The following is a 19,897-nucleotide window of genomic DNA, read 5'->3' on the forward strand; positions in this document are numbered from 1 at the left end:
TATGTATATTTTAATAAATGGTTTTAAGCACTGCAAATGTAATAATGATATAAATGATATATATACTGTATACTGTACATAAGAAAACAATGATTTGTACAAGTATACATGCATATGTTTTTCTGAATAAAATACTGTCTCTATTTTTTTTTTTGTTTATATATAAAAAAATCTGCGACGGACTTAAGGTGCAAAGTTTGAAGTGAGAAATAGCAAGGGATCACTGTACTTTTTCTTTTGAATTAAACATCAGAATACAACTTTTTACACAAAGTCAGTCCAAATGTAAAACTCATTATTTTAATCTAAATACTTTTGGGACGTTTTGTTCGGTGGCTTACCGACAGATTTTTCCCAATGTCATATATTTGTATCTTGGATCAATAAAGGTTGAGAGACATTGGAATGAGGTATCTTGAAAACAAACACTCAGAGTAACCAAATATTTTGGGCTGCTTTACCTTGAACTGTTTGTGCAGAGGCATCCTCCCATCATGCAGCGGGGTCAGCAGCCGCTCCACATACGCATGAAGCCGCGAGGCCTCCACCTCCGTATCTCCACACATAATTGCCTCCACTAAGGCGTCGTGGATAAAGACGTACTGCTCCTGAAAGGGGTTGTGGGTAGAGTTACTGGAGGACTTGATGCTCGAATTATAAATCGATCAGGGGCAAATTGGTGGGATCGGAGAAGATGAGAAGACAGAGTAGCCAACAAAAAACTCAGGGAATGAGACAATAGGAAGACAGGCCATGATAAAAAGACGTGATGACATGATGTGAAGACAAGATAAAAAGAAGGCAAAATCAGAAGACAAGAAGACCAAAACATGACAAAAGATGGGGGGAAAAATGACAAAAAAAGGAAAATGAGAAGATCTGAAAATTGAGAAATCTAAAAAACGAGGGAATAGTTGAACAGGGTAGCTGAGAAAAAAATGAGCAAATGCCAAGAGACAAATAGGAAAAACCCAAGAAGATGAAACGATACCTGTATATTAATGAGAGTATAAAATGAGAAGGAGAAGATTGCTGTTTTTAAGTGGCATTTTTCTGTGAAGCCCTATGGAATCTATTTGATGGTTTAGGGCAAAAAAATTGACTTGACATGAGACAGCAAAAAATATGATGATAAGTTGGCAAACTGAAGAGCATGGCGTGAGTATTGAAAAATAATGGCAACCTGTGTCTGGACCAAATAGTTCCTCTGCATGCGAATGTGTTGAAGGAACCCATCCACATCCACCGCCTCCTCCTGACTCATCTGCCTCAGCATGCTGTCCAACACCAAGTAGGTGCCTGTGCGACCCACGCCCGCACTAAACCCACAAAGGAAATAAGAATTACATGCTGTGACGTATGTATGTTTGTACTAAAACCAAAACCCTCACAATTTCCTCAAAACATCAGATTGACCATCTAAGTCAAGTGTCCGAAAACTATTCCACATCGGGCCGCAGTGGGAGCGGGATTTCTTTCTAACAAAACAGGATGAGACCTTTGCTCAGATTTGGTGTCTTACAAGTGTAATAAGTTGATTTTAGTCAGGCGCTGCTTGTTTAAGCAGAAACCTCATTGGTTAAACGGTCTGTGCTCAACTGATAGGAACAAAAACCAGAATTCTATAGCAGCCCTTGAGGGCTGGTTTGGACACCCCTGATCTAAGTAAATGGGTTGCAATATCCCCTACTGACTTACTAACCTAAAAACTGAATAAACAACTGATTATCTTACTGAATGCTGACCAACAAATACAGTGTATCACAAAAGTGAGTACACCAATCGCATTTCTGCAGATATTTAAGTGTATCTTTTCATGGGACAACACTGACAAAATGACACTTTGACACAATGAAAAGTAGTCTGTGTGCAGCTTATATAGTAGAGTTAATTTATTTTCCCCTCAAAATAACTCATAATATAGCCATTAATATCTAAACCACTGGCAACAAAGTAAGTACACCCCTTAGAAATTACGTACATCCCTAAATGTCCAAATTGAGTACTGCTTGTCATTTTCCCTCAAAAATGTCATGTGACTCGTTACAGGAGTGCTGTCAGCATTGCTGCAGAGATTGAAGAGGTAGGGTTCAGCCTATTAGTGCTCAAGCCATACGCCGCACTCTACATCAAATTAGTGTGCATAGCTGCTACCCCAGGAGGAAGCCTCTTCTGAAGACGGTACACAAGAAAGCCCGCAAAAAGTCTGCTGAAGACATGTCAACAAAGCACTTGGAACACTGGAACATTGTCCTATGGTCTGATGAAACGGGCGGGCTGGGGGTGGGGAAAATAAATTAACTCTATTATATAAGCTGCACACAGACTACTTTTCATTGTGTCAAAGTGTACTTTTGTCAGTGTTGTTCCATGAAAAGATATATTTAAATATCTGCAGGAATGTGATGGGTGTACTCACTTTTGTGATACACTTTATAACTATGTAGCTGAGCTAACTGACCTAAAAACCAATTATCATCGGAATCCCTGTCTTCAGAAACATTCACTCATTCCTGATTTCCACTAGACTAGACTATCACTAGATTTTTGTTGTTGTTGACTCATTAGTAACTATCTAGTAGGCCTGTCAATTTTTAGGATGATATAATTTTACCAGAAACTGTTGCATAAAATTATAGTGTTGTTGATGTTTTCCCCCTTGCGGGCATAATATTACACCATATAAATTAATTATCATCTTTAGCACTGAAATATAATGAAAAATTCAATTCAAGAGCCATCTCCCTTAAATATTATATGTATCGGCAATACTGGTCCAGATCAGTGCTACAATATGCAGTATCGTACACTATTATCCTCTACACTGCCTGAGTTTATTTGTGGAACTTGCACCCCATGCAGAAAGCTAATTTTCTTACAGCGGGAGAGAGAGAACAATGCAGTGTGAATGAATGTTGATGGCATATAATTTGTTCCACCCTGAAAAACTAAATTTTAGGTATTGGACGATAGGTACAGTATAGAGAAGTAGTAGTAGAGTAAAAACAGTTGTCGACCATTATTATATATCGGACAATAGGTCAACATAGTAGTTAAGGAGTAGAGGATAAATGAATGACACAGAACCCAACCAAAGCATAATACCTGCAGTGCACCACCACCGGGCCCATGTTTGCCATCCTGGCCTGTGAAGACTTGCGTATGAAGCTGATGAGTGGCAGGGCATGGTCAGGCACACCCATGTCAGGCCACTGGGTGTAGTGGTATTGCGTGACCACTCGCTGAATGCTGCACCCTTTCTGAGAGCCCTGCCTCAGCACAACCAGTGACCCATTACACACTAGAGTTAAAAACATTAGTTTTCTCTGACCTAAAAGTGGCATTTCACCCAGCAGACCTTTTTGATGTTTGTGTTGGTGACAGTGAAGGTTCGCTGGGTGTAGTGTGCTAGCTCTTGGATACTCTTGAGCGTTACCATCAGGCCACCATAGTCCTCATGCAGTTCGGCAGGCCAGTACTGGTCGCACTTTCTCTAACAAAACAAAACATGATAGAACACACACACACTCCCTGTTATTGGTCACAATACATCGATCTGGATCGATATATTAAGCACAATCGAATTCAAATTGATAGAATAGAAGAATCAAGTAAATCTTGAGTATTATAGTTCTAATCAAATAATTCTTTCAGTTCATAATGTCTAGTCTACTCAAGTCCTGAGTGTTTACTGCTATGTCCAAATGGACTCTCAAGTCACTAAATTGTAAATGGTTAAAATTCAGTCTGGAGTCTAAGAGGTCATGACTCCACATCTACTGTCACTCACCCGTCCTTTCTCCAGCAGGTTGGTAATCATCACGATGACACCAACGTTTTGTTCCCAAATCATCTGCCAGAAGTCGTTCATGCTAGACTTGAGGGGACCCTGAGCCGCAATGTACGCGTGATGCATCTTGAAGCCCTTAAATAGAAATCGTAATATAAAGATTTTAAAACATCATCACATTTTGGTGCCACACTTGGCTGCAGTGCAGTGCTGACAAAAATGCGTGATCCCAAAAACTGTCTGACTGTCTTGGCTAAGTCACGAAGGAAACTAACTAATAACCAACTAAATGAATTGACTGACTGACCAACTGACTTAGTGACCCAGCATGCTGGTGTGACTAAAAAAACATGAAAACCGCATTGCTCTTACTGCAGCAGTGTGAGACATGCAAGCTATTGTGACATCTGAGCAAATGTTCAACAATTTAAATCCTGGGTCTTACTGTCTTCTATCAAAATGTGCAACGTTTGTTGTCTTGCACTGCCGGTAGCTGGTAACATCAGCAAGATTAAAGGGCAACTGAAGACCTTTCCGGATTTTGGTGTAGTTTTACGAATATAAACTTTGGACGAGTTCGTCAAAACAACCATGACATTATCAACACGTAATTGCAAGGATAATTTGCGTTTTTTTTAGTGTTTTTTGCACTCCGTTAAATGTCCCTTCGCAAACCCGGAAGTGTGACGTAAATTCCCCGACAGAGAAGACTATCCACAGCAAGCATAGCAGCAACAACGATGTCAGTGATATTTCCACCAAAGGTAACCATTCAGGATCGCTCTTTCGTGACGCTACCGATAGCAAAGGCTCCCAGGAAAGATGAACTACAATTAATCCCTACATGTTTGAACCTGAGGCGTCAGATGACGGCGATTTACTTGACACAGCAGATGTCGTCATGACACCAATTGACAGCTTGACACTTCACGAACGGGAGAGTGAGTGGTAAGCCTAAGTCCAGCATCGTGATTTTTTTTTATTTGAGAGAATGCGATTACATGGTTGTATATTTTTCCATGCTCTCCACATAGCTAAAACTGGATATTAGGTTATGGGACAGCTCCTACCGATCTAAATATGGTAAAGCTAGCCCAAATGTGGCTAAATGAATATGTTATTGATTTTTCAAAATAAATGACAAAACGATTTCATTTTCCAGGTGTTGCTGTAAACCGTCAAGTAATTACCCTTCCAAGAGTATGCCTGTGTCATCAGGAGATCCCAGACGTGAGAGCCAAACTTGAGGAGGCTGAAGCACTGACAGGAGCATGAATTACATAAAAAAAATAAAACCCTAAATTGTAAACAACATTGACACATTTTGTTGACTGTTTAATGTATTCTATTGGTATATAATATATTGTAATCATATTACATTCTGAAAAAATATTCAATAGGCCACAATAATAAAACTTACCAGATTTATGTTGAATCAGCATTAGCTTTCGCTGTCAGATTGTGACGCAACATAGAAAGCTAAGTTATACCAAGCACACAATAGCACACATCAAAGAACATAAATTTAGTGAGCAAAACTTAAGTTAGTAAGCAATACAAAGTTACGATTGCAACGGACTAGCGCAACATTAAAAAATGATCATGGCAGTGGGAAATATGTATTTACTCTTTTCTGTAGCATTAAGTGTTCTCTATACAAAGATAAATCATTATTAAAATATGAAGATAACTAGATTTTTCTTTTAAAAATGTGTACTGTATATATGACTAGTTTATGATTTCATGTCATCAAAATTTGCTACATTTATTTCTCCTAAGTCATCGTCATCTGATGTCGCAGACGGAAGAAATTCAGCATCTGGCAGGCCTCATAGGATCTCTTCAGTCGTCATCGCTGGACACCGCATCACTTGGGTCATCATATGACTCGACCCACTCCCTCTTGAGTTTGGGAAACTGGGTGGCGACCGACTTGCAACGCTTTTTTCATCGTGTTGAGGGTTTCCGCCGCTTAATTTTTTATGTTTGGCTTCCTGGTGGAGAATAAAACAAAAATCACAGCAGCATGAAAATATTCGATGAATCCTAATTTAATAATAATTTCTTGGTGATCAAATAATAATGCCCCAGTCAAAGCAGCATTTATTTGATGCTATTGTTCCCTCTTCAAATAGGCAGACCTTGATGTTGTAGTACAATAGTTATCGTTTTATTGAGATGTATTTGATACATTAGGGCCTGGCAAGTGGATTTATATTTACCCTGTGACAGGCCAAAAAACAACGAGCCTAGGACCTATTTGGTGCTGGGGACATTTGAATTTACATAATACCTATTGATATAGTAATAAAATCACATGAGTAGACCTGTCAGCAAATCTACTTATGACAGGGCAACAGCAACAAAACAAAAAATGTCGCACTTCAACAAACAGGCAGTAGGAGTCCCCCTCGTTTATCAACAGAAGTGCATCAAATTTTAGAATCATAAAAGCCATTAAGGGTCTCTACTTACGTCTTTGTAAAACCAAGGTTGCATTGTTGTAGGTTTTCAAAGCTGTCGTCGCTGAAATGATGAAAACAATGAGCCAATTGGGGACCTGTATGCATGCTCACAAAAACAGTCCAAACCTTTGCAGGAGAAGTTTTTTTGGACCACTCATAGAGTCTCGAGTCTTCCTGTGAGCAATTCTTCGCTACACATCGAGATGGCATGACGAATCTCGCGAGTAAAACCCAGAAAATGTTTGCAATATATGGCGATGATAGTGTGGTGCTATATTTCCGTGTTCAGAGTGGTGGCGAGGCTCCCTGGAAGTTACGTCATCAGGTAGCGGTCGGCAGGGCGGCGCGTCCCTCGTTGCTATGGTGTTGCTATGGCCATAACTAAAAAACTATGCGGTCAATTATTATTATTTTTTAATGTGACTTTTTGAGACAGCGAATGATGCATTTAATACAATTCAACTGAGTAAAACACTCAAGAGCGAAATCCGAAAAGGTCTTCAACCCAACAAAACCCAGAAAAACCTATGCTGGTTATTGCAGTCTCTTTAGCAAGGTAATGTACCTGATCGATCAACTCCCTGAAGTATATCCCTAGCTGAGGGCCTCACTTCGAAACTGACAGAAACTAAGATGCAAATTTGTCATAAACATCTGAGAAGACCGAAAAATGAAATGTACGAGTGTTTTGTCTTCAAGTTGACCAAAATTTGGCTAGAACCTTGATAGTGTAAAAGCGTTGAGTTAATGCAGAAAAGATTGCAGACGATGAGGGAAAAGGATAAAAGAGGAGAAAATTCTAAGTATCTCACATACGTCCACATAGTTGGCATTGATGTAATCTCGACTGCGTCCGTCCTTGTCGGCTGCGGCCGAGAGTCGCACTCGACTGTGATCGACTGAAATGCAAAAAAAAAACAACATCCCCAAAACACGTTAACTTGCCCAAGGATGAGAGCTTCACATGACTGGATTTTGTTTCCAGTTCGGCTACTCAAGACACGACAGCGATACTCAACTTTTGATTTGAGACAACAAAAGGACTCTTCACAGATAATAAAAAAAGAATCAAGTATTTTATTGGTTCGTTGAAGGACAAAAGCTCTTGTTACTATGGTACCAGGCAAGCTCTAAAGCAGAGATGCCGGTTGCTAAAATGTCTGTTTATAGGATATTTTTCATTCGAATTTTTGTATACGAAAATTGTCATTGTTTTCGCCTGCTAGCACAAATCACTGGCCAGAATGTTGCTGTGGAAATTTTTTAATTTGATTGAAAATTTCAAGGGATTCAATTAGTCCCAATATTAATTAATATCTTTTAACCAAATTATTTACACAATAAAAAAAAATGGGAAAACATTTTGCTATACCATAACTAGGGATGGGAATTGACAGATTTTTACGATTCCAATTCCATTATCGATATTGCTTAACGATTCGATTCTTTATCAATTCTCTTATCGATTCTAATTTGGGGAAAAAGAAGAACAAACATTTTGATTGGCATCGAGTTTGTTTAATCAGAAGTCACAACCTTACAAACTCACAACGAGGTCAAAAGAGGCCCAAAGCCTCAATGTTAACTGTGGCAATAAGTGGCAAATGCACAAGAATGTGTAACATTTTACTAAAACATTTTTCTAATAGAAATAAAAAATATTGGTATAGATTGGCATATAGGTCGTTGTTCTGCCTTTGGCAATATGTGTCAAAGCAGGGGTCCCCAAACTTTTTCCTGTGAGGGCCACATAACTTTTCCCTTTTCTGTTGTAACAGAAAAAGTGTGACAATTGCAGGAGTGCCTAAATGTGAAAAGTTATTGTTTTTCAGAAAGCCACAATCAAATAACCCTTTCTGGATTCTTCACGGAACAAAAGTAAATAAAAATAAAAATGATAATATAGTATAATATCATATAATAATAATAAATAATACTAACACTATTAACTAAATAGATAATAACCAAATAACCCTCTCTGAGTTCTTCACAGAAAAAGGCCAGGAAATAAATAACACTATTGAGAAAAAAAATAAAAGTAAAAAAAAAAAATTCAAAATGCTCTCTGGTATTGTTCAGGGGGCCGTATCCGGCCCGCGGGCCGCAGTTTGTGGACCCCTGTGTTAAAGTGTATTATTTACTAGAGGTGTGCATCGGCACTGCCCTCACGATTCGATTCGATTACGATTCGGAGGGCCACGATTCGATTCGGTTCGATTCGGCAAGGCATCGCGATGCATTAAAGCCTGGGATGCATTAAAATTCTAAAGCAAAGCATATTTTTCGTGAATCATGAGGCAACACAAGCGGTCAGAAATTAAACAACTTTTTATTGACTCTTGTGTCACTCCTGGTTGAAGTCAAATGAAAATAGTATACTTTCAGATATATATTAAAAACAAAAACAAAAAACAGATCACAGCATTTAATTAGTGCTTTGAATGAGACCAGAGCTTTCTCTTTTTTTTACACGCAGTAGCAGCCTTTCACACAGTGCAACATCTGAACTCCTGTGCAAAATCAGTAATAAGAGTCACTGTATTTTAGTCACAACCAGGCCCGGAGTGACTAATCGGGAGCTTCTGGACGATTCCAGAAGGGCCGGCCGGCCAGATGGGCCGGTCCGCGTTTTATTAAAAAAAAAAAAAAAAATTACACTGTTATCATTTTTTGTTTGGTATTTATTTATGACAGTGTCACTGAGTATAACTTACATTCTGTTACCGCTGTCCCTGTGGGCCGTCTTAAAAAAAAAAAAAACCGTATTATTTTTTTTTCCAGACTCATCCTCACGTGTGCAGACGAAAAATACAGCATGCAGCTCCGCCCCCTAATTGTAGTCTGTATTGAGCCAAATTAGCTGCTATCTCGGTGCTCGGATGGATAAAAAGAGCAAGGGTGGCGCTGAAAAATAAGAATTAAAAAGAGAAAAGCACTCGTGAAAGAATCGGCAAAATGCGCGAAAATAGCTAATTTTTTTCATGCAACGACCTTGCTGCCTCAAACTACAGAGGATTACAACGAAAGTGGTAAGGCCAGATGGCGAATAAAATGCAACTTGCACCGTGTTATACGACAATATGTAATTGTGGAAACTTTGGCTTCTTGTAGCACCTCACAAGGGATATGTAGCAGCAAGCATTAGCCATAATGAACACACCACAGGTGCAGAGCTGGAAGGTAGGATTGCCATGTCGTTCAGCGAGTGAACATTAGAATTAATATAATCAATTACGTGGCGTTTTTAAAGTGGAAGTGGAAAATGGATAATAGTATCATTAGAAGTTGTTACAATGTGCAATACGTATTCTTTATTTTTCATATTGTTATGTTGCTATGTTTGTTTTATCTGTAAGCACTCATTTTGTTAATATTTGATGTTGCAGAAAAGGTCTTATTTATTCATTTATTTTGGGGCTGCCAAAATTATCGCGTTAACGGGCGGTAATTAATTTTTTTAATGAATCACGTTAAAATATTTGACGCAATTAACGCACATGCCCTGCTCAGACAGATTTAAATGACAGTACAATGACATGCCCACTTGTTAATTGTGCTTTATGGAGTTTTGCCGCCCTCCGCTGGCGTTTGGGTGCGACTGATTTTATAGGCTTCAGCACCCATAAGCATTGTGTAAGTAATTATTGACATCAACAATGGCGGGCTACTAGTTTATTTTTTGATTGAAAATTTTACAAATTTTATTAAAACGAAAACATTAAGAGGGGTTTTAATATAAAATTTCTATAACTTGTACTAACATTTATCTTTTAAGAACTACAAGTCTTTCTATCCATGGATCGCTTTAACAGAATGTTAATAATGTTAATGCCATCTTGTTGATTTATTGTTATAATAAACAAATACAGTCCTTATGTACCTTATGTTGAATGTATATATCCATCTTGTGTCTCATCTTTCCATTCCAACAATAATTTACAGAAAAATATGGCATATTTTATAGATGGTTTGAATTGCGATTAATTACGATTAATTTTTAAGCTGTAATTAACTCGATCAAAAATTTTAATCATTTGACAGGCCTAATTTATTTTTCAAATGTATCATTTAATATAGTTTTTTTAAAAATCCATTTTTAAATTTGTTCAAAATATGTTGTGTTGCACTTGTTAAAATAAAGCCACCTTGTTAAACAACCATGACCTGCACTGAATTGGAATACACAGAATTACAGTACACGGCTTTAGAGAACACTGAACTTAACACGTGTATGCATAATGACATAATTTTAAATGAGTGGGCCGGTCTGAGGCATGAAATTCCAGGGCCGAAAATGAGTCCCACTCCGGCCCTGGTCACAACGACCCATCAATAAAAATATTCAAGTAAATATTAAAGAAAACGACAAAGAAAATATTGTAGTGCAGCAGCATCTTTATCGCAAAATGTCAATCATTTACGTGCGGGTCGGGTCAGGCCGGACTTCTCTCTCGCTAACTTTTTAAAATAAATATATATTTGCAAACTAAAACGATGTATGGAAGTTAAACTAAGGAATACTTGTTGTAAAATAAATAAATTGAAAAAAAAAAAAAAAAAAAACAGAGAGAAGGCGCTTCGGTAATCCCAACCATGAGCCACAGCTGAGCCAGTGCATTGGTTGCGCACATGAACGCCGTGGCCCCGCCCTCCTTTTAATCTTCCCCTCGCGCTCTAGTACTCTCCGCGAGTCTGCAACTCTGCATCCTGATTTCCTTTTCGGATTTCGATATAGAGCGCCAAGAGGCGAAAAGCAAACTAAAGACGGGGGATTGAAAAGGCAAGAATCCACGAGTGGTGTGTGGAAAGGATTTAAATTTGAGAGTGGAAGATGCATACAGAAAAATGTGTCAGCCTGGCCGAATGCAACAAATGTGGCGCGCGCTTTGCTCTCGTACGAGAGCAGAAAGACTGGCACATTCACGCTGAACAGGCATTTTAAAAACAGTACTGGCCTAAAAGATGATATTAGTCACACATCGTTATTATCATTTGTTTCGAGGGCTGCGCCTCTTCGTGCATGGTGTTCCTTAAAATGTTATTATTTATTTTGTTTCAGTGCTCCTTAAGGCAGCTTGTTCTTTTGTGTGTTCTGATGCGAGTCATTAAAATAAAGAATGTTATTTAAAAGTTTTTTAGCTTGTTTTTGCACATGCAGCTGTTCCTCTCCTTGTCAGAGAGGCGCGTCCATGCATGTGAGCACAATATCCGAAACAGAAATATATTTAACATACATTTGCAGCGTTATTTCGTTGTGTACGCTCATTTATAATGATAATAAAAATATGTAGACTTTTTAAACATTAAGAAAACTTATGTTTTTTTTCTGCCAACTCGAATAAATTAAAATAAATGTCTGTTGCTGCATTATGCCAAGTAAATGAGCATAAACTATCCACCTGATAGAACAGACACACAAATATAAACGATATAAATGTTTATTGAATATGCATCTTACAGTCTTGTTTATCTGGGAGAATTTGTGACAAAAGACAGGTTTTAATTTATCATTATGCACATAGGCATCGTCACAATTGTGATCACACAAAACGCAACCACGCATTGCTCCTCCTGCTGAAACGGGCTTGGGCCTACAAATTAAATGTACATTTTCGGGGGGTTTTCGGGCTCGAGCCAACAAATAAAACGTAAAATTTCGGGCTCTCGGCCTTTAATACACGCGGGCCGGGTCGAGTCGGGCTGGATTTTTTTAGGCCCGAACTAAGCTCTAATTGAGAGAGCAGAGAGATAGGACATAACATAACAACGGCTGAAGCGGAGAAAGAGGGAGCGAGGAAGATGATTGATGCACCTAACACATTGAAAGCAGACGTCTGGAGACATTTTGGCTTCTACGAGGTTGGTGGGAAACTTGACCAGAGTTAGGTGGTGTGTAAAAAATGAAACATGAGAATAATAATAAAAATGGGGAAACCAAATCCTTTGCATCACCGGAATTGCGCAGGGAAGATTTTTGAACGTACTTATATATTTTAAAATGCGCTGAATCGATTCGGCTTGTTGCCCGCATTGAATCGAATCGTCCATGCCCCGCATCGGGATGCATCGCCGCATCGATTATTGTTGACACCCTTATTATTTACCATTATATTGAAATACATGCCTTTTAGTTTTTATGGTGCTTTCACGCTCAAGTGGGGGCGCCCTTGCACTTCCTCACGTGAAGAAGAGCGCGCTTACACGCGAAGCAGAAATGCCGCATACAAGCGAGTGAGCGAGTTAGTGAGAGAGGGAAACACTGCTACGAGCCTACGTTCTTTGTTAATGTTTGTAAAATATCTACAGAGGCAATGCCTGTATGTATAATCTTTTTTGTCGTTGTGTGTTTCCACTCGCGATCGGACACTTAAATCCAGTTGTGTAGTGGTTTGAACGATGTGCTAATGCTAGCGAACGCATGCTAACAGTTTGTGTTATTAATGTATCAGCAGCTAATCATCGCTGATTTACGTTGATGCAAACCTGTTTGTTATTGGGGACGAAATTGATTTGTTTCATTTCTATTTTTAGTTTCACTCTTCAAGTGATGGTTGAATAAAGTCAGCAAATTATACCAACGTCTTTTGTATTGTCATTTGGGAGTTTAGCTAGCTATATAGCCAGGACTGAGCCTTAGCGTCTCGGTGAGGAAATTGCAGTCGTATTCCCTAGAGTTATCTCCACCTTGCAATGACTGCAAGTTGCTTTATTGAAATTTTTCCTCGTGAAGTGAAGACACACCTTCGAGCGTTTGAACCTACGTGCTGTCATTGTTATGTTTACGGCTGCAAAGCTCGTGCTAAACCACCGTAACCTTTCATTTTCACCCTCTTTCCTGGTGCAGTGTAGCCAAACTTTGGAGCGAGTGGTTCTTGGCGCCATGCTAGTTTGATGCGTCTGGACAACAAGACACGTCACGACGCAATATGTGTCTTTAGGAATCATTAAAGGGATCGTTAAGGCTTTTTCATTGTGATGTCGAGGCCTCGAAACACTTGGAACCGGTTTGGAATTGGAATCGGATTTCGATTCCCATCCCTAACTATAACTACATGTAACTATATAACACAATACACAGATCATGTTTATGATTAATTTCATTCAAATTATAATCAAATTTTATCTAAATTAATCTAATCTAGAAGGCTTTAGAACACTTTAAAATGAAATAAAATACTATATAATATATATATATATATATATATATATATATATATATAATTATTATAATATATAATAATAATGACAACAATAATGTAGGGGATTTTACTTAGTTTAAATTCTATTGAATTATTTCTTAATATCACTTTAATTTGAATTATCCAAATTTTATTTTAAAAGGAAAAAAAAAGTTTGCCGTGCATAATGAAGCATAATTCAGGTGACGGAAGGATATTTTTCTTTATTGATTTTAACTTTAATTTGATTTTTTTAAAAAAGTTAAATAGTTAACATTTGAAAGGGAAAAATTGTTGATTTATCTGTTGCACAACTCACCGGCCAAAATGAATTTAATGTAACCTTATGTAATTTATTTTAATTAATTTCAATTTAAAATTATATTTAAAAGGTTTATGGTATAGTACCCCTGCGGCACATCTCACAGGCCAGAATGGTTTTCTGTTATTTTAAAATATAATTAAATTAGAAAAGAAACGATTAAAAACAAAGAAAATATCATCAACGACAGTGAAGACTAACACAACTACTCACAAGCGTGGATGTTGCTGTATCGGTTTTTGCTCTTGTTGTCCGGATGATTGGATGTCTCCGAGGTCATCACCATATCCGCTGTGCACGCCTGCACCTCCTTGAACACATGCAGAAGTACACATCCTTATTGTATATATAAATAAATCCAACAAATGAACCTCGTGTTATGTTTCATGGTCAATCCAACTCATTGTGCATCCATACAACCATCATCAACACTAAATATACTGTTCAGGTTCGTGGTGTGTTGGAACCTGGAGCTTTGGCCACCAGTCATTCACACGCTGAGGCTACGAAATATTTTACACTAGGACAGATAATTTTCTCCAGGGTATTTTGCTGACTATTTTTATACCTGTCTGCATTACGTTTAAGGTGTGTTTAAGGCCCCCCCGCTCCTGTAAGGTACGCCTGCATTTGCGCAAACTATGCATGTGTAGAAAGCAGCAGCCTCATGTCATCGCCCGCGCGGTTTACCTCTGAACCAAAAACTTTGAAAATTTTGAAATTACTACACATTATAGACCAGGGGTTGGTAACTCTGTTTTGTGATCACTGTTTTTTTCGTGAATGCAATTGAACGCATCACACGGGAGCGAGAGTGAAGGGAGAGAACGCTCGGCTTTCACGAGCAGTTGCAGAGTTGTGATTGAAATAAATCTTTAGAAAACAACAACAAAGGCCTGACATTGTTACTTGGGATGTTACAATTGATGCTCAGTTGCGCTCTCACCACCACTTGGAAAATAGAAACATATAGTGTGCCTCTGCATACATTTCCTGGAAGCTGCAACCAGGAGTGCTTGTGCATAAAAGTGGCGATCTTGGAAGTGGCGACAGTTTTGACAGGTGGAAATGTCATGAAAAAAACTGATCGCACGCCTCTGTGACTGGGTGTGCCACGTAGTTCACTTTTCGGGGTTTAATTTCCCTCAACGCATTTTTATATACTTATATTTGGCCGGCATTGAGTTGGGACGGGCCAGCTCCGCAGCTGGCTGATCGGAGACTTAACGCGGGAGAGGAGCTCCGTAATAAAACGCTCATCTCCGTGTAATCCACCATGGGAGGACCACAAATGGGCACTGAATTGAAGCATATTATTGCGACGTACGTTTGAAGGTTCAAGAAAAATGTGTGAATGCATTATCAGCTCTTCACAGTCACTCTTCAAGTGCAGCAAGCCGGCCGGTACCACATTTAAAATTACAGGTTGGCAGAGAGGCAGAGGCACTCACCAAAAAAAGCCAAAAATGACTCGCAAAGACATAGGTTCCTGACACGTGTTCCACACTATAGATGATAAACTGTAAACAATGACTGTGGAAAAGAAAAGAGGAGCAGGAATGCCACGTCTTGATTGTTCGCCTCAATTGTTTACAATGCCGTCATGCCGCACTAAAAATGGCGATGGCACGCTCCATGATGTCACTTCCTTAGTATCCGATTGTTGTACGGAGACACTCGTCTATATTAAGCGGCTAGTTATATTAGCCGGGTAACTTATCTGTGTAAGTTCTTGCACGGATAAGTGGCACATTAGTGTAGCCGACATGCCGTATAGTCTAACTAATTACACGTTCAGGCCATTATCCATCCTAGTCTAGACGTAGCCTGATCCCATAAAGCCTGCACCCAAGTCAAAACACATGAAGTACTACACAATTATTGACTTTGAACCAATGTATGATTAGCAAATTGTGTTTTTATTTTTTAAAAGTAGTACAACAATGACGGAATAGAAAAAAAAGAATATTTTGAAACAATTGAAAAAATCTATTTGATATGGACATTTGATCTTTTCCTTCAGAAATGTTTTTTTTTTTTTTTTTTTGGGTGGGGGGGATATACAGCATAACATCCTTGAAAAAAATAAATCTTTTACTGGAGAATTGAAATGTTCTGGGGTGTGTACTATTTTACAAACAAACAGAATAACAATTGTCCTAAAAATCTTTGCAGTGTTAGTAAATAAACACACACAAGCTGTGGTCTAATTTTGAGAAAAAAAAAAGTCGAAAAAAGACCTCATGAACTGCATGAAATGACCTGCATGAAAAAAGACGTACGGGCATGCAAACAGTCACCAGGAGGGGGTGTCTTACCTCGTAACTCTCCTTTAACAGCTAGCCAGGATGAGGAAGACGAGGGGAAGACGAGTAGGGGCAGGCAGCCAGGATGTTTCCACGACAACACAAAACCCCGATAAATATTGACATGAGGACAACAACGAAACAAAATCAATAAAAGCAAACAGCGAAGCTACCGTGATTTCTTTTTTTGTTTTTTTTTTAGCTTTTGCACTTGAAACATTTGCTGACATACTGCGTAGCAGCTAGTTTATTTAAAGATACATATTTTTTTATAAATATATGAATACATTCTTTCTGATATTGTTACTTTCGGTGGAAGTGTGGTTAGCATGTGGTCACATGGTTATCATGTCCACCTCACAGTTCAATCCCGGGCTCTGGCCTTCCTGTGTGGAGTTTACATGTTTTCCCCGTGAATGGGTACGTATCCACCGGGTACTCCGGCTTCCTCCCACATCCCCAAAACATGCATGGTAGGCTCATTGAACACTCCAAATTAACCTTAGGTATGAGTGTGTACATGAGTGTTTGTCCATCTCCTTGCGCCCTGTGATTAGCTGACAACCGAGTCAGGGTCTGTCCCGCCTACTGTTCATAGTTGGGATAGGTCCGAGTGACCCTCGTGAGGATAAGCGGTACAGATGATGAATGAATGAATATACTTTTTACTTTATCTTAATTTTTTTCCAGTATAACACGTTTTAGAGAATATGCAACATTTAAGTGAAAAATAGTAGGGCTGTCAAACAATTAAAATTTTTAATCGAGTTAATCACAGCTTACAAATGAATTAATCATAATTAATCGCAATTCAAACCATCCCTAAAATATGCCATATTTTTCTGTAAATGATTGTTGGAATGGAAAGATAAGACACAATATATATAAAATATATACACATATACATGTATACTAGTATATATATTCAAAATACTGTCCATAAGTACTGTATTTGTTTATTATAACAATAAATCCACAAGATGGCATTAACATTATTAACATTCTCTCTGTTAAAGGGATCCACGATAGAAAGACTTGTGGTTCTTAAAAGATAAAAGTGAGTACAGGTTATAGTAATTTTATATTAAAACCCCATTAATGTTTTTGTTTTAATAAAATTTGTAAAATTTTCGATCAAAAAACAAACTAATAGCTTGCCATTGTTGACGTCGCCGAGCAGGATGTCACATGGGCCCCCTGCCGTTCTTCCACAGTGTCTTTAACAACGTAAGGTACTGATTGAAATACACCACAAGGTGTCAATGTGGCAATGGCAAGTTTTAAATTAATTAGAGATCTAGCCATGGCAATGTCTGAGTAAGTTTTATGTGTATTTTGTATAGCTATTTTGATTGGGAATGCCAGTTCTCTTTGCAAGAGCACTTTTCTTTTTGTGAACATTATTTTTTTGAGAATTAGGAATATTATTTTTGTTGTGCTTTCACTAAATGATACTGTACTGTACTTAACCGCCCCGCCCAAATGCATGATGGGAAGTTGGGCAACCATGACTATCAGTGGTGGCTCTAAATGGTATATGTTCTGTGTTGTGTTCAATAAAGTGTGATAAGAAAAAGATCATTTCCTGTCATTCTTCCCCACGTCACTCGCCACAATAGTTATGTTTGTTGTGAAAGAGTTGCCAAAGCTCATGCCAATAAACAGTGCAGTCCAACGAACGCCTGTGTCCACTCGCATTTCTCTGCCTCTTTCCTCTCAATGGGCAAAAAACGGCGTCATTGTAATATGTTTGTGGCAATGCATGAGCGGGTCAATCCGCGCATGCGTTAGTTGCGTCAAATATTTTAACGTGAATAATTTAAAAAATTAATTACCGCCCGTTAACACAATAAATTTGACAGCACTAAAAAATAGTTTTGTTTTTCGTAACTATCCAACTATTTGTGACTGGCAAGCTAGCCTGACTCTTGCCATGTACAGAATACATGGCACGTCAGTCAGGTCTTCTGTGGTTTGGGCGGGATTTCAAATTCAATTCTAGAGGTGGGGAGGTAACAAGCACAGACTGAATCCGAAAGAACTAATCACAGAAGCACAAAATTTACGTAAGCGCAATTCGACTCAGGCTGTCGGTTAAGTCAGTTTGTATTTCACAATTGTTTTTGTGGGAAAAATGGAAGAGTACACGGTGCATTGTTTTGAACAGTACTTAAAGTACTAGCAAGAGAAAAAAATGCTAAAAGTCTGTTCAAAAGATTTGTGGAGTTGACCTTTGACCTAGTATGACAGCTAGTCAGAACATATGTGCAAAGTTTGTTTTAGTGTTCTCTTGCAATAGCAGTACGCTGAAAAATTTCCATTATACGCGGAAAAAAAGGCAAGCACGCATTACACCTTCCAAAACTCCCAGGAGTGTAATAAAGATTTGCCGTCACTTCCCTTCATGACGTATCACCAAGACCTGCCCTTTTATGCTGTGATTTGGCGGTCCAGATTGGAGTGGATTGGAAATCTAATTGGAACCACAGAAGTCCAGACTGATTTATACCATGCATCTTGTACATGGCAAAAGTTAGGCTGACGTCAAAGGCTGCAACTACTCCATAGAAAAATATTTGGGGGGCAGGGAGGGAATATACAATTATCTCCTGCCTTTTGTTACCAGGGATGGGCTCCAGCACCCCCACGACCCTCGTGAGAATAAGTGATTTAGAAGATGAATGAATGAATGAATATACAATTAGAGGAAAATAAGTATTTGAACACCCTGCGATTTTGCAAGAACTCCCACTTAGAAATGACGGCTGGATTTGAAATTTTCTTGGTACGTGCTTGTCCACTCTGAAAGAATTAAAAAAAAAAAAAGAAATCACAGTGTATGATTTTTTTTAACAATGTATTTGTTATTATACTGCTGCAAATAAGTATTTGAACACCTGAGAAAATCAATGTCAATATTGGGTGCAGTAGCCTGTGTTTACAATTACAGAGGGCAAAGGTTTACCATAACTTTTCACCAGGTTTTCACAGACTGCAGCAGGGATTTTGCACCACTGTTCCACACAGTTATTCTCTAGATCAAGGTTTCTGGACTGTCTAGGAGAAACCTGGAGTTTAAGCTTCCTCCAAAGATTTTGTATTAGGTTTAGGTCTGGAGACTGGCTAGACCCCTCCAAAACCATGATATGCTTTTAATTAGCCACTCATTGGTTATTCCTTTGGGCCATTGTCATGTTGGAAGACTCAGTCACGACTCCATTTTCAATGCTGTAACTGAGGGAAGAAGGTTATTCCCCAAAATCTCACAATACATGGCCCTGGTCATCCTCTCCTTAATGCAGTGCAGTCGTCCAGTCCCATTTGCAGAAATACACCCATAAAGCATGATGCTACCATCCCCATGCTTCACAGTAGGGAGGGTATTCTTGGGATGGTATTCATTCTTCTTCTTCCTCCAAACACTATGAGTGGAATTAAGACCAAAAAGTTCCATTTTGATCTCCTATGAACACATGACTTTCTCCCATGACTCCTCTGGATAATCCAAATGGTCATCGACAAACTTAAAACAGGCCTGGACACGTGCTGGTTTTAAGCAGGGGAACCTTGCGTGCCATACATGATTTTAAATCATGACATCTTAGTATATTACCAACAGTAACCTTGGAAATGGTGGTCCCAGGTCCTTTCAGGTCATAGACCAGCCACTCCTGTGTAGTTCTTGGCTCATTCCTGACCATTCTTAGGATCATTGAGACCCTACGAGGTAGATCTTACATGGAGACCCAGTCCGAGGAAGATTGACAGTCATGTTTAGCTTCTTCCATTTTCTAATAGTTGTTCCAACAATGGATCTCATATCACCAAGCTGCTTG

The 19,897-nt window shown here is 38.7% G+C and overlaps 1 protein-coding gene across 3 annotated transcripts in view; it reads right to left on the reverse strand.

The window, feature by feature from the left end:
- Positions 1 to 19,897, reverse strand: part of LOC130916123 (receptor-type tyrosine-protein phosphatase zeta-like) — a 129,785-nt gene that overhangs the window by 11,607 nt on the left and 98,281 nt on the right. For 2 of the 3 annotated variants that reach the window (XM_057836578.1, XM_057836581.1), the window contains 8 exons: positions 16,074 to 16,094; positions 13,969 to 14,065; positions 7,072 to 7,154; positions 3,791 to 3,925; positions 3,359 to 3,493; positions 3,106 to 3,269; positions 1,184 to 1,319; positions 462 to 608 (listed from right to left, as the gene is read on the reverse strand). In XM_057836578.1, coding sequence (XP_057692561.1) covers positions 462 to 608; positions 1,184 to 1,319; positions 3,106 to 3,269; positions 3,359 to 3,493; positions 3,791 to 3,925; positions 7,072 to 7,154; positions 13,969 to 14,065; positions 16,074 to 16,094 — 918 coding nt within the window. The remainder of the gene's footprint in view (positions 1 to 461; positions 609 to 1,183; positions 1,320 to 3,105; positions 3,270 to 3,358; positions 3,494 to 3,790; positions 3,926 to 7,071; positions 7,155 to 13,968; positions 14,066 to 16,073; positions 16,095 to 19,897) is intronic. The other variant, XM_057836580.1, reaches the window with a different exon arrangement.

This window comes from Corythoichthys intestinalis, chromosome 5 (genome assembly GCF_030265065.1).
Source record: "Corythoichthys intestinalis isolate RoL2023-P3 chromosome 5, ASM3026506v1, whole genome shotgun sequence".
Lineage (NCBI taxonomy): Eukaryota > Metazoa > Chordata > Actinopteri > Syngnathiformes > Syngnathidae > Corythoichthys > Corythoichthys intestinalis.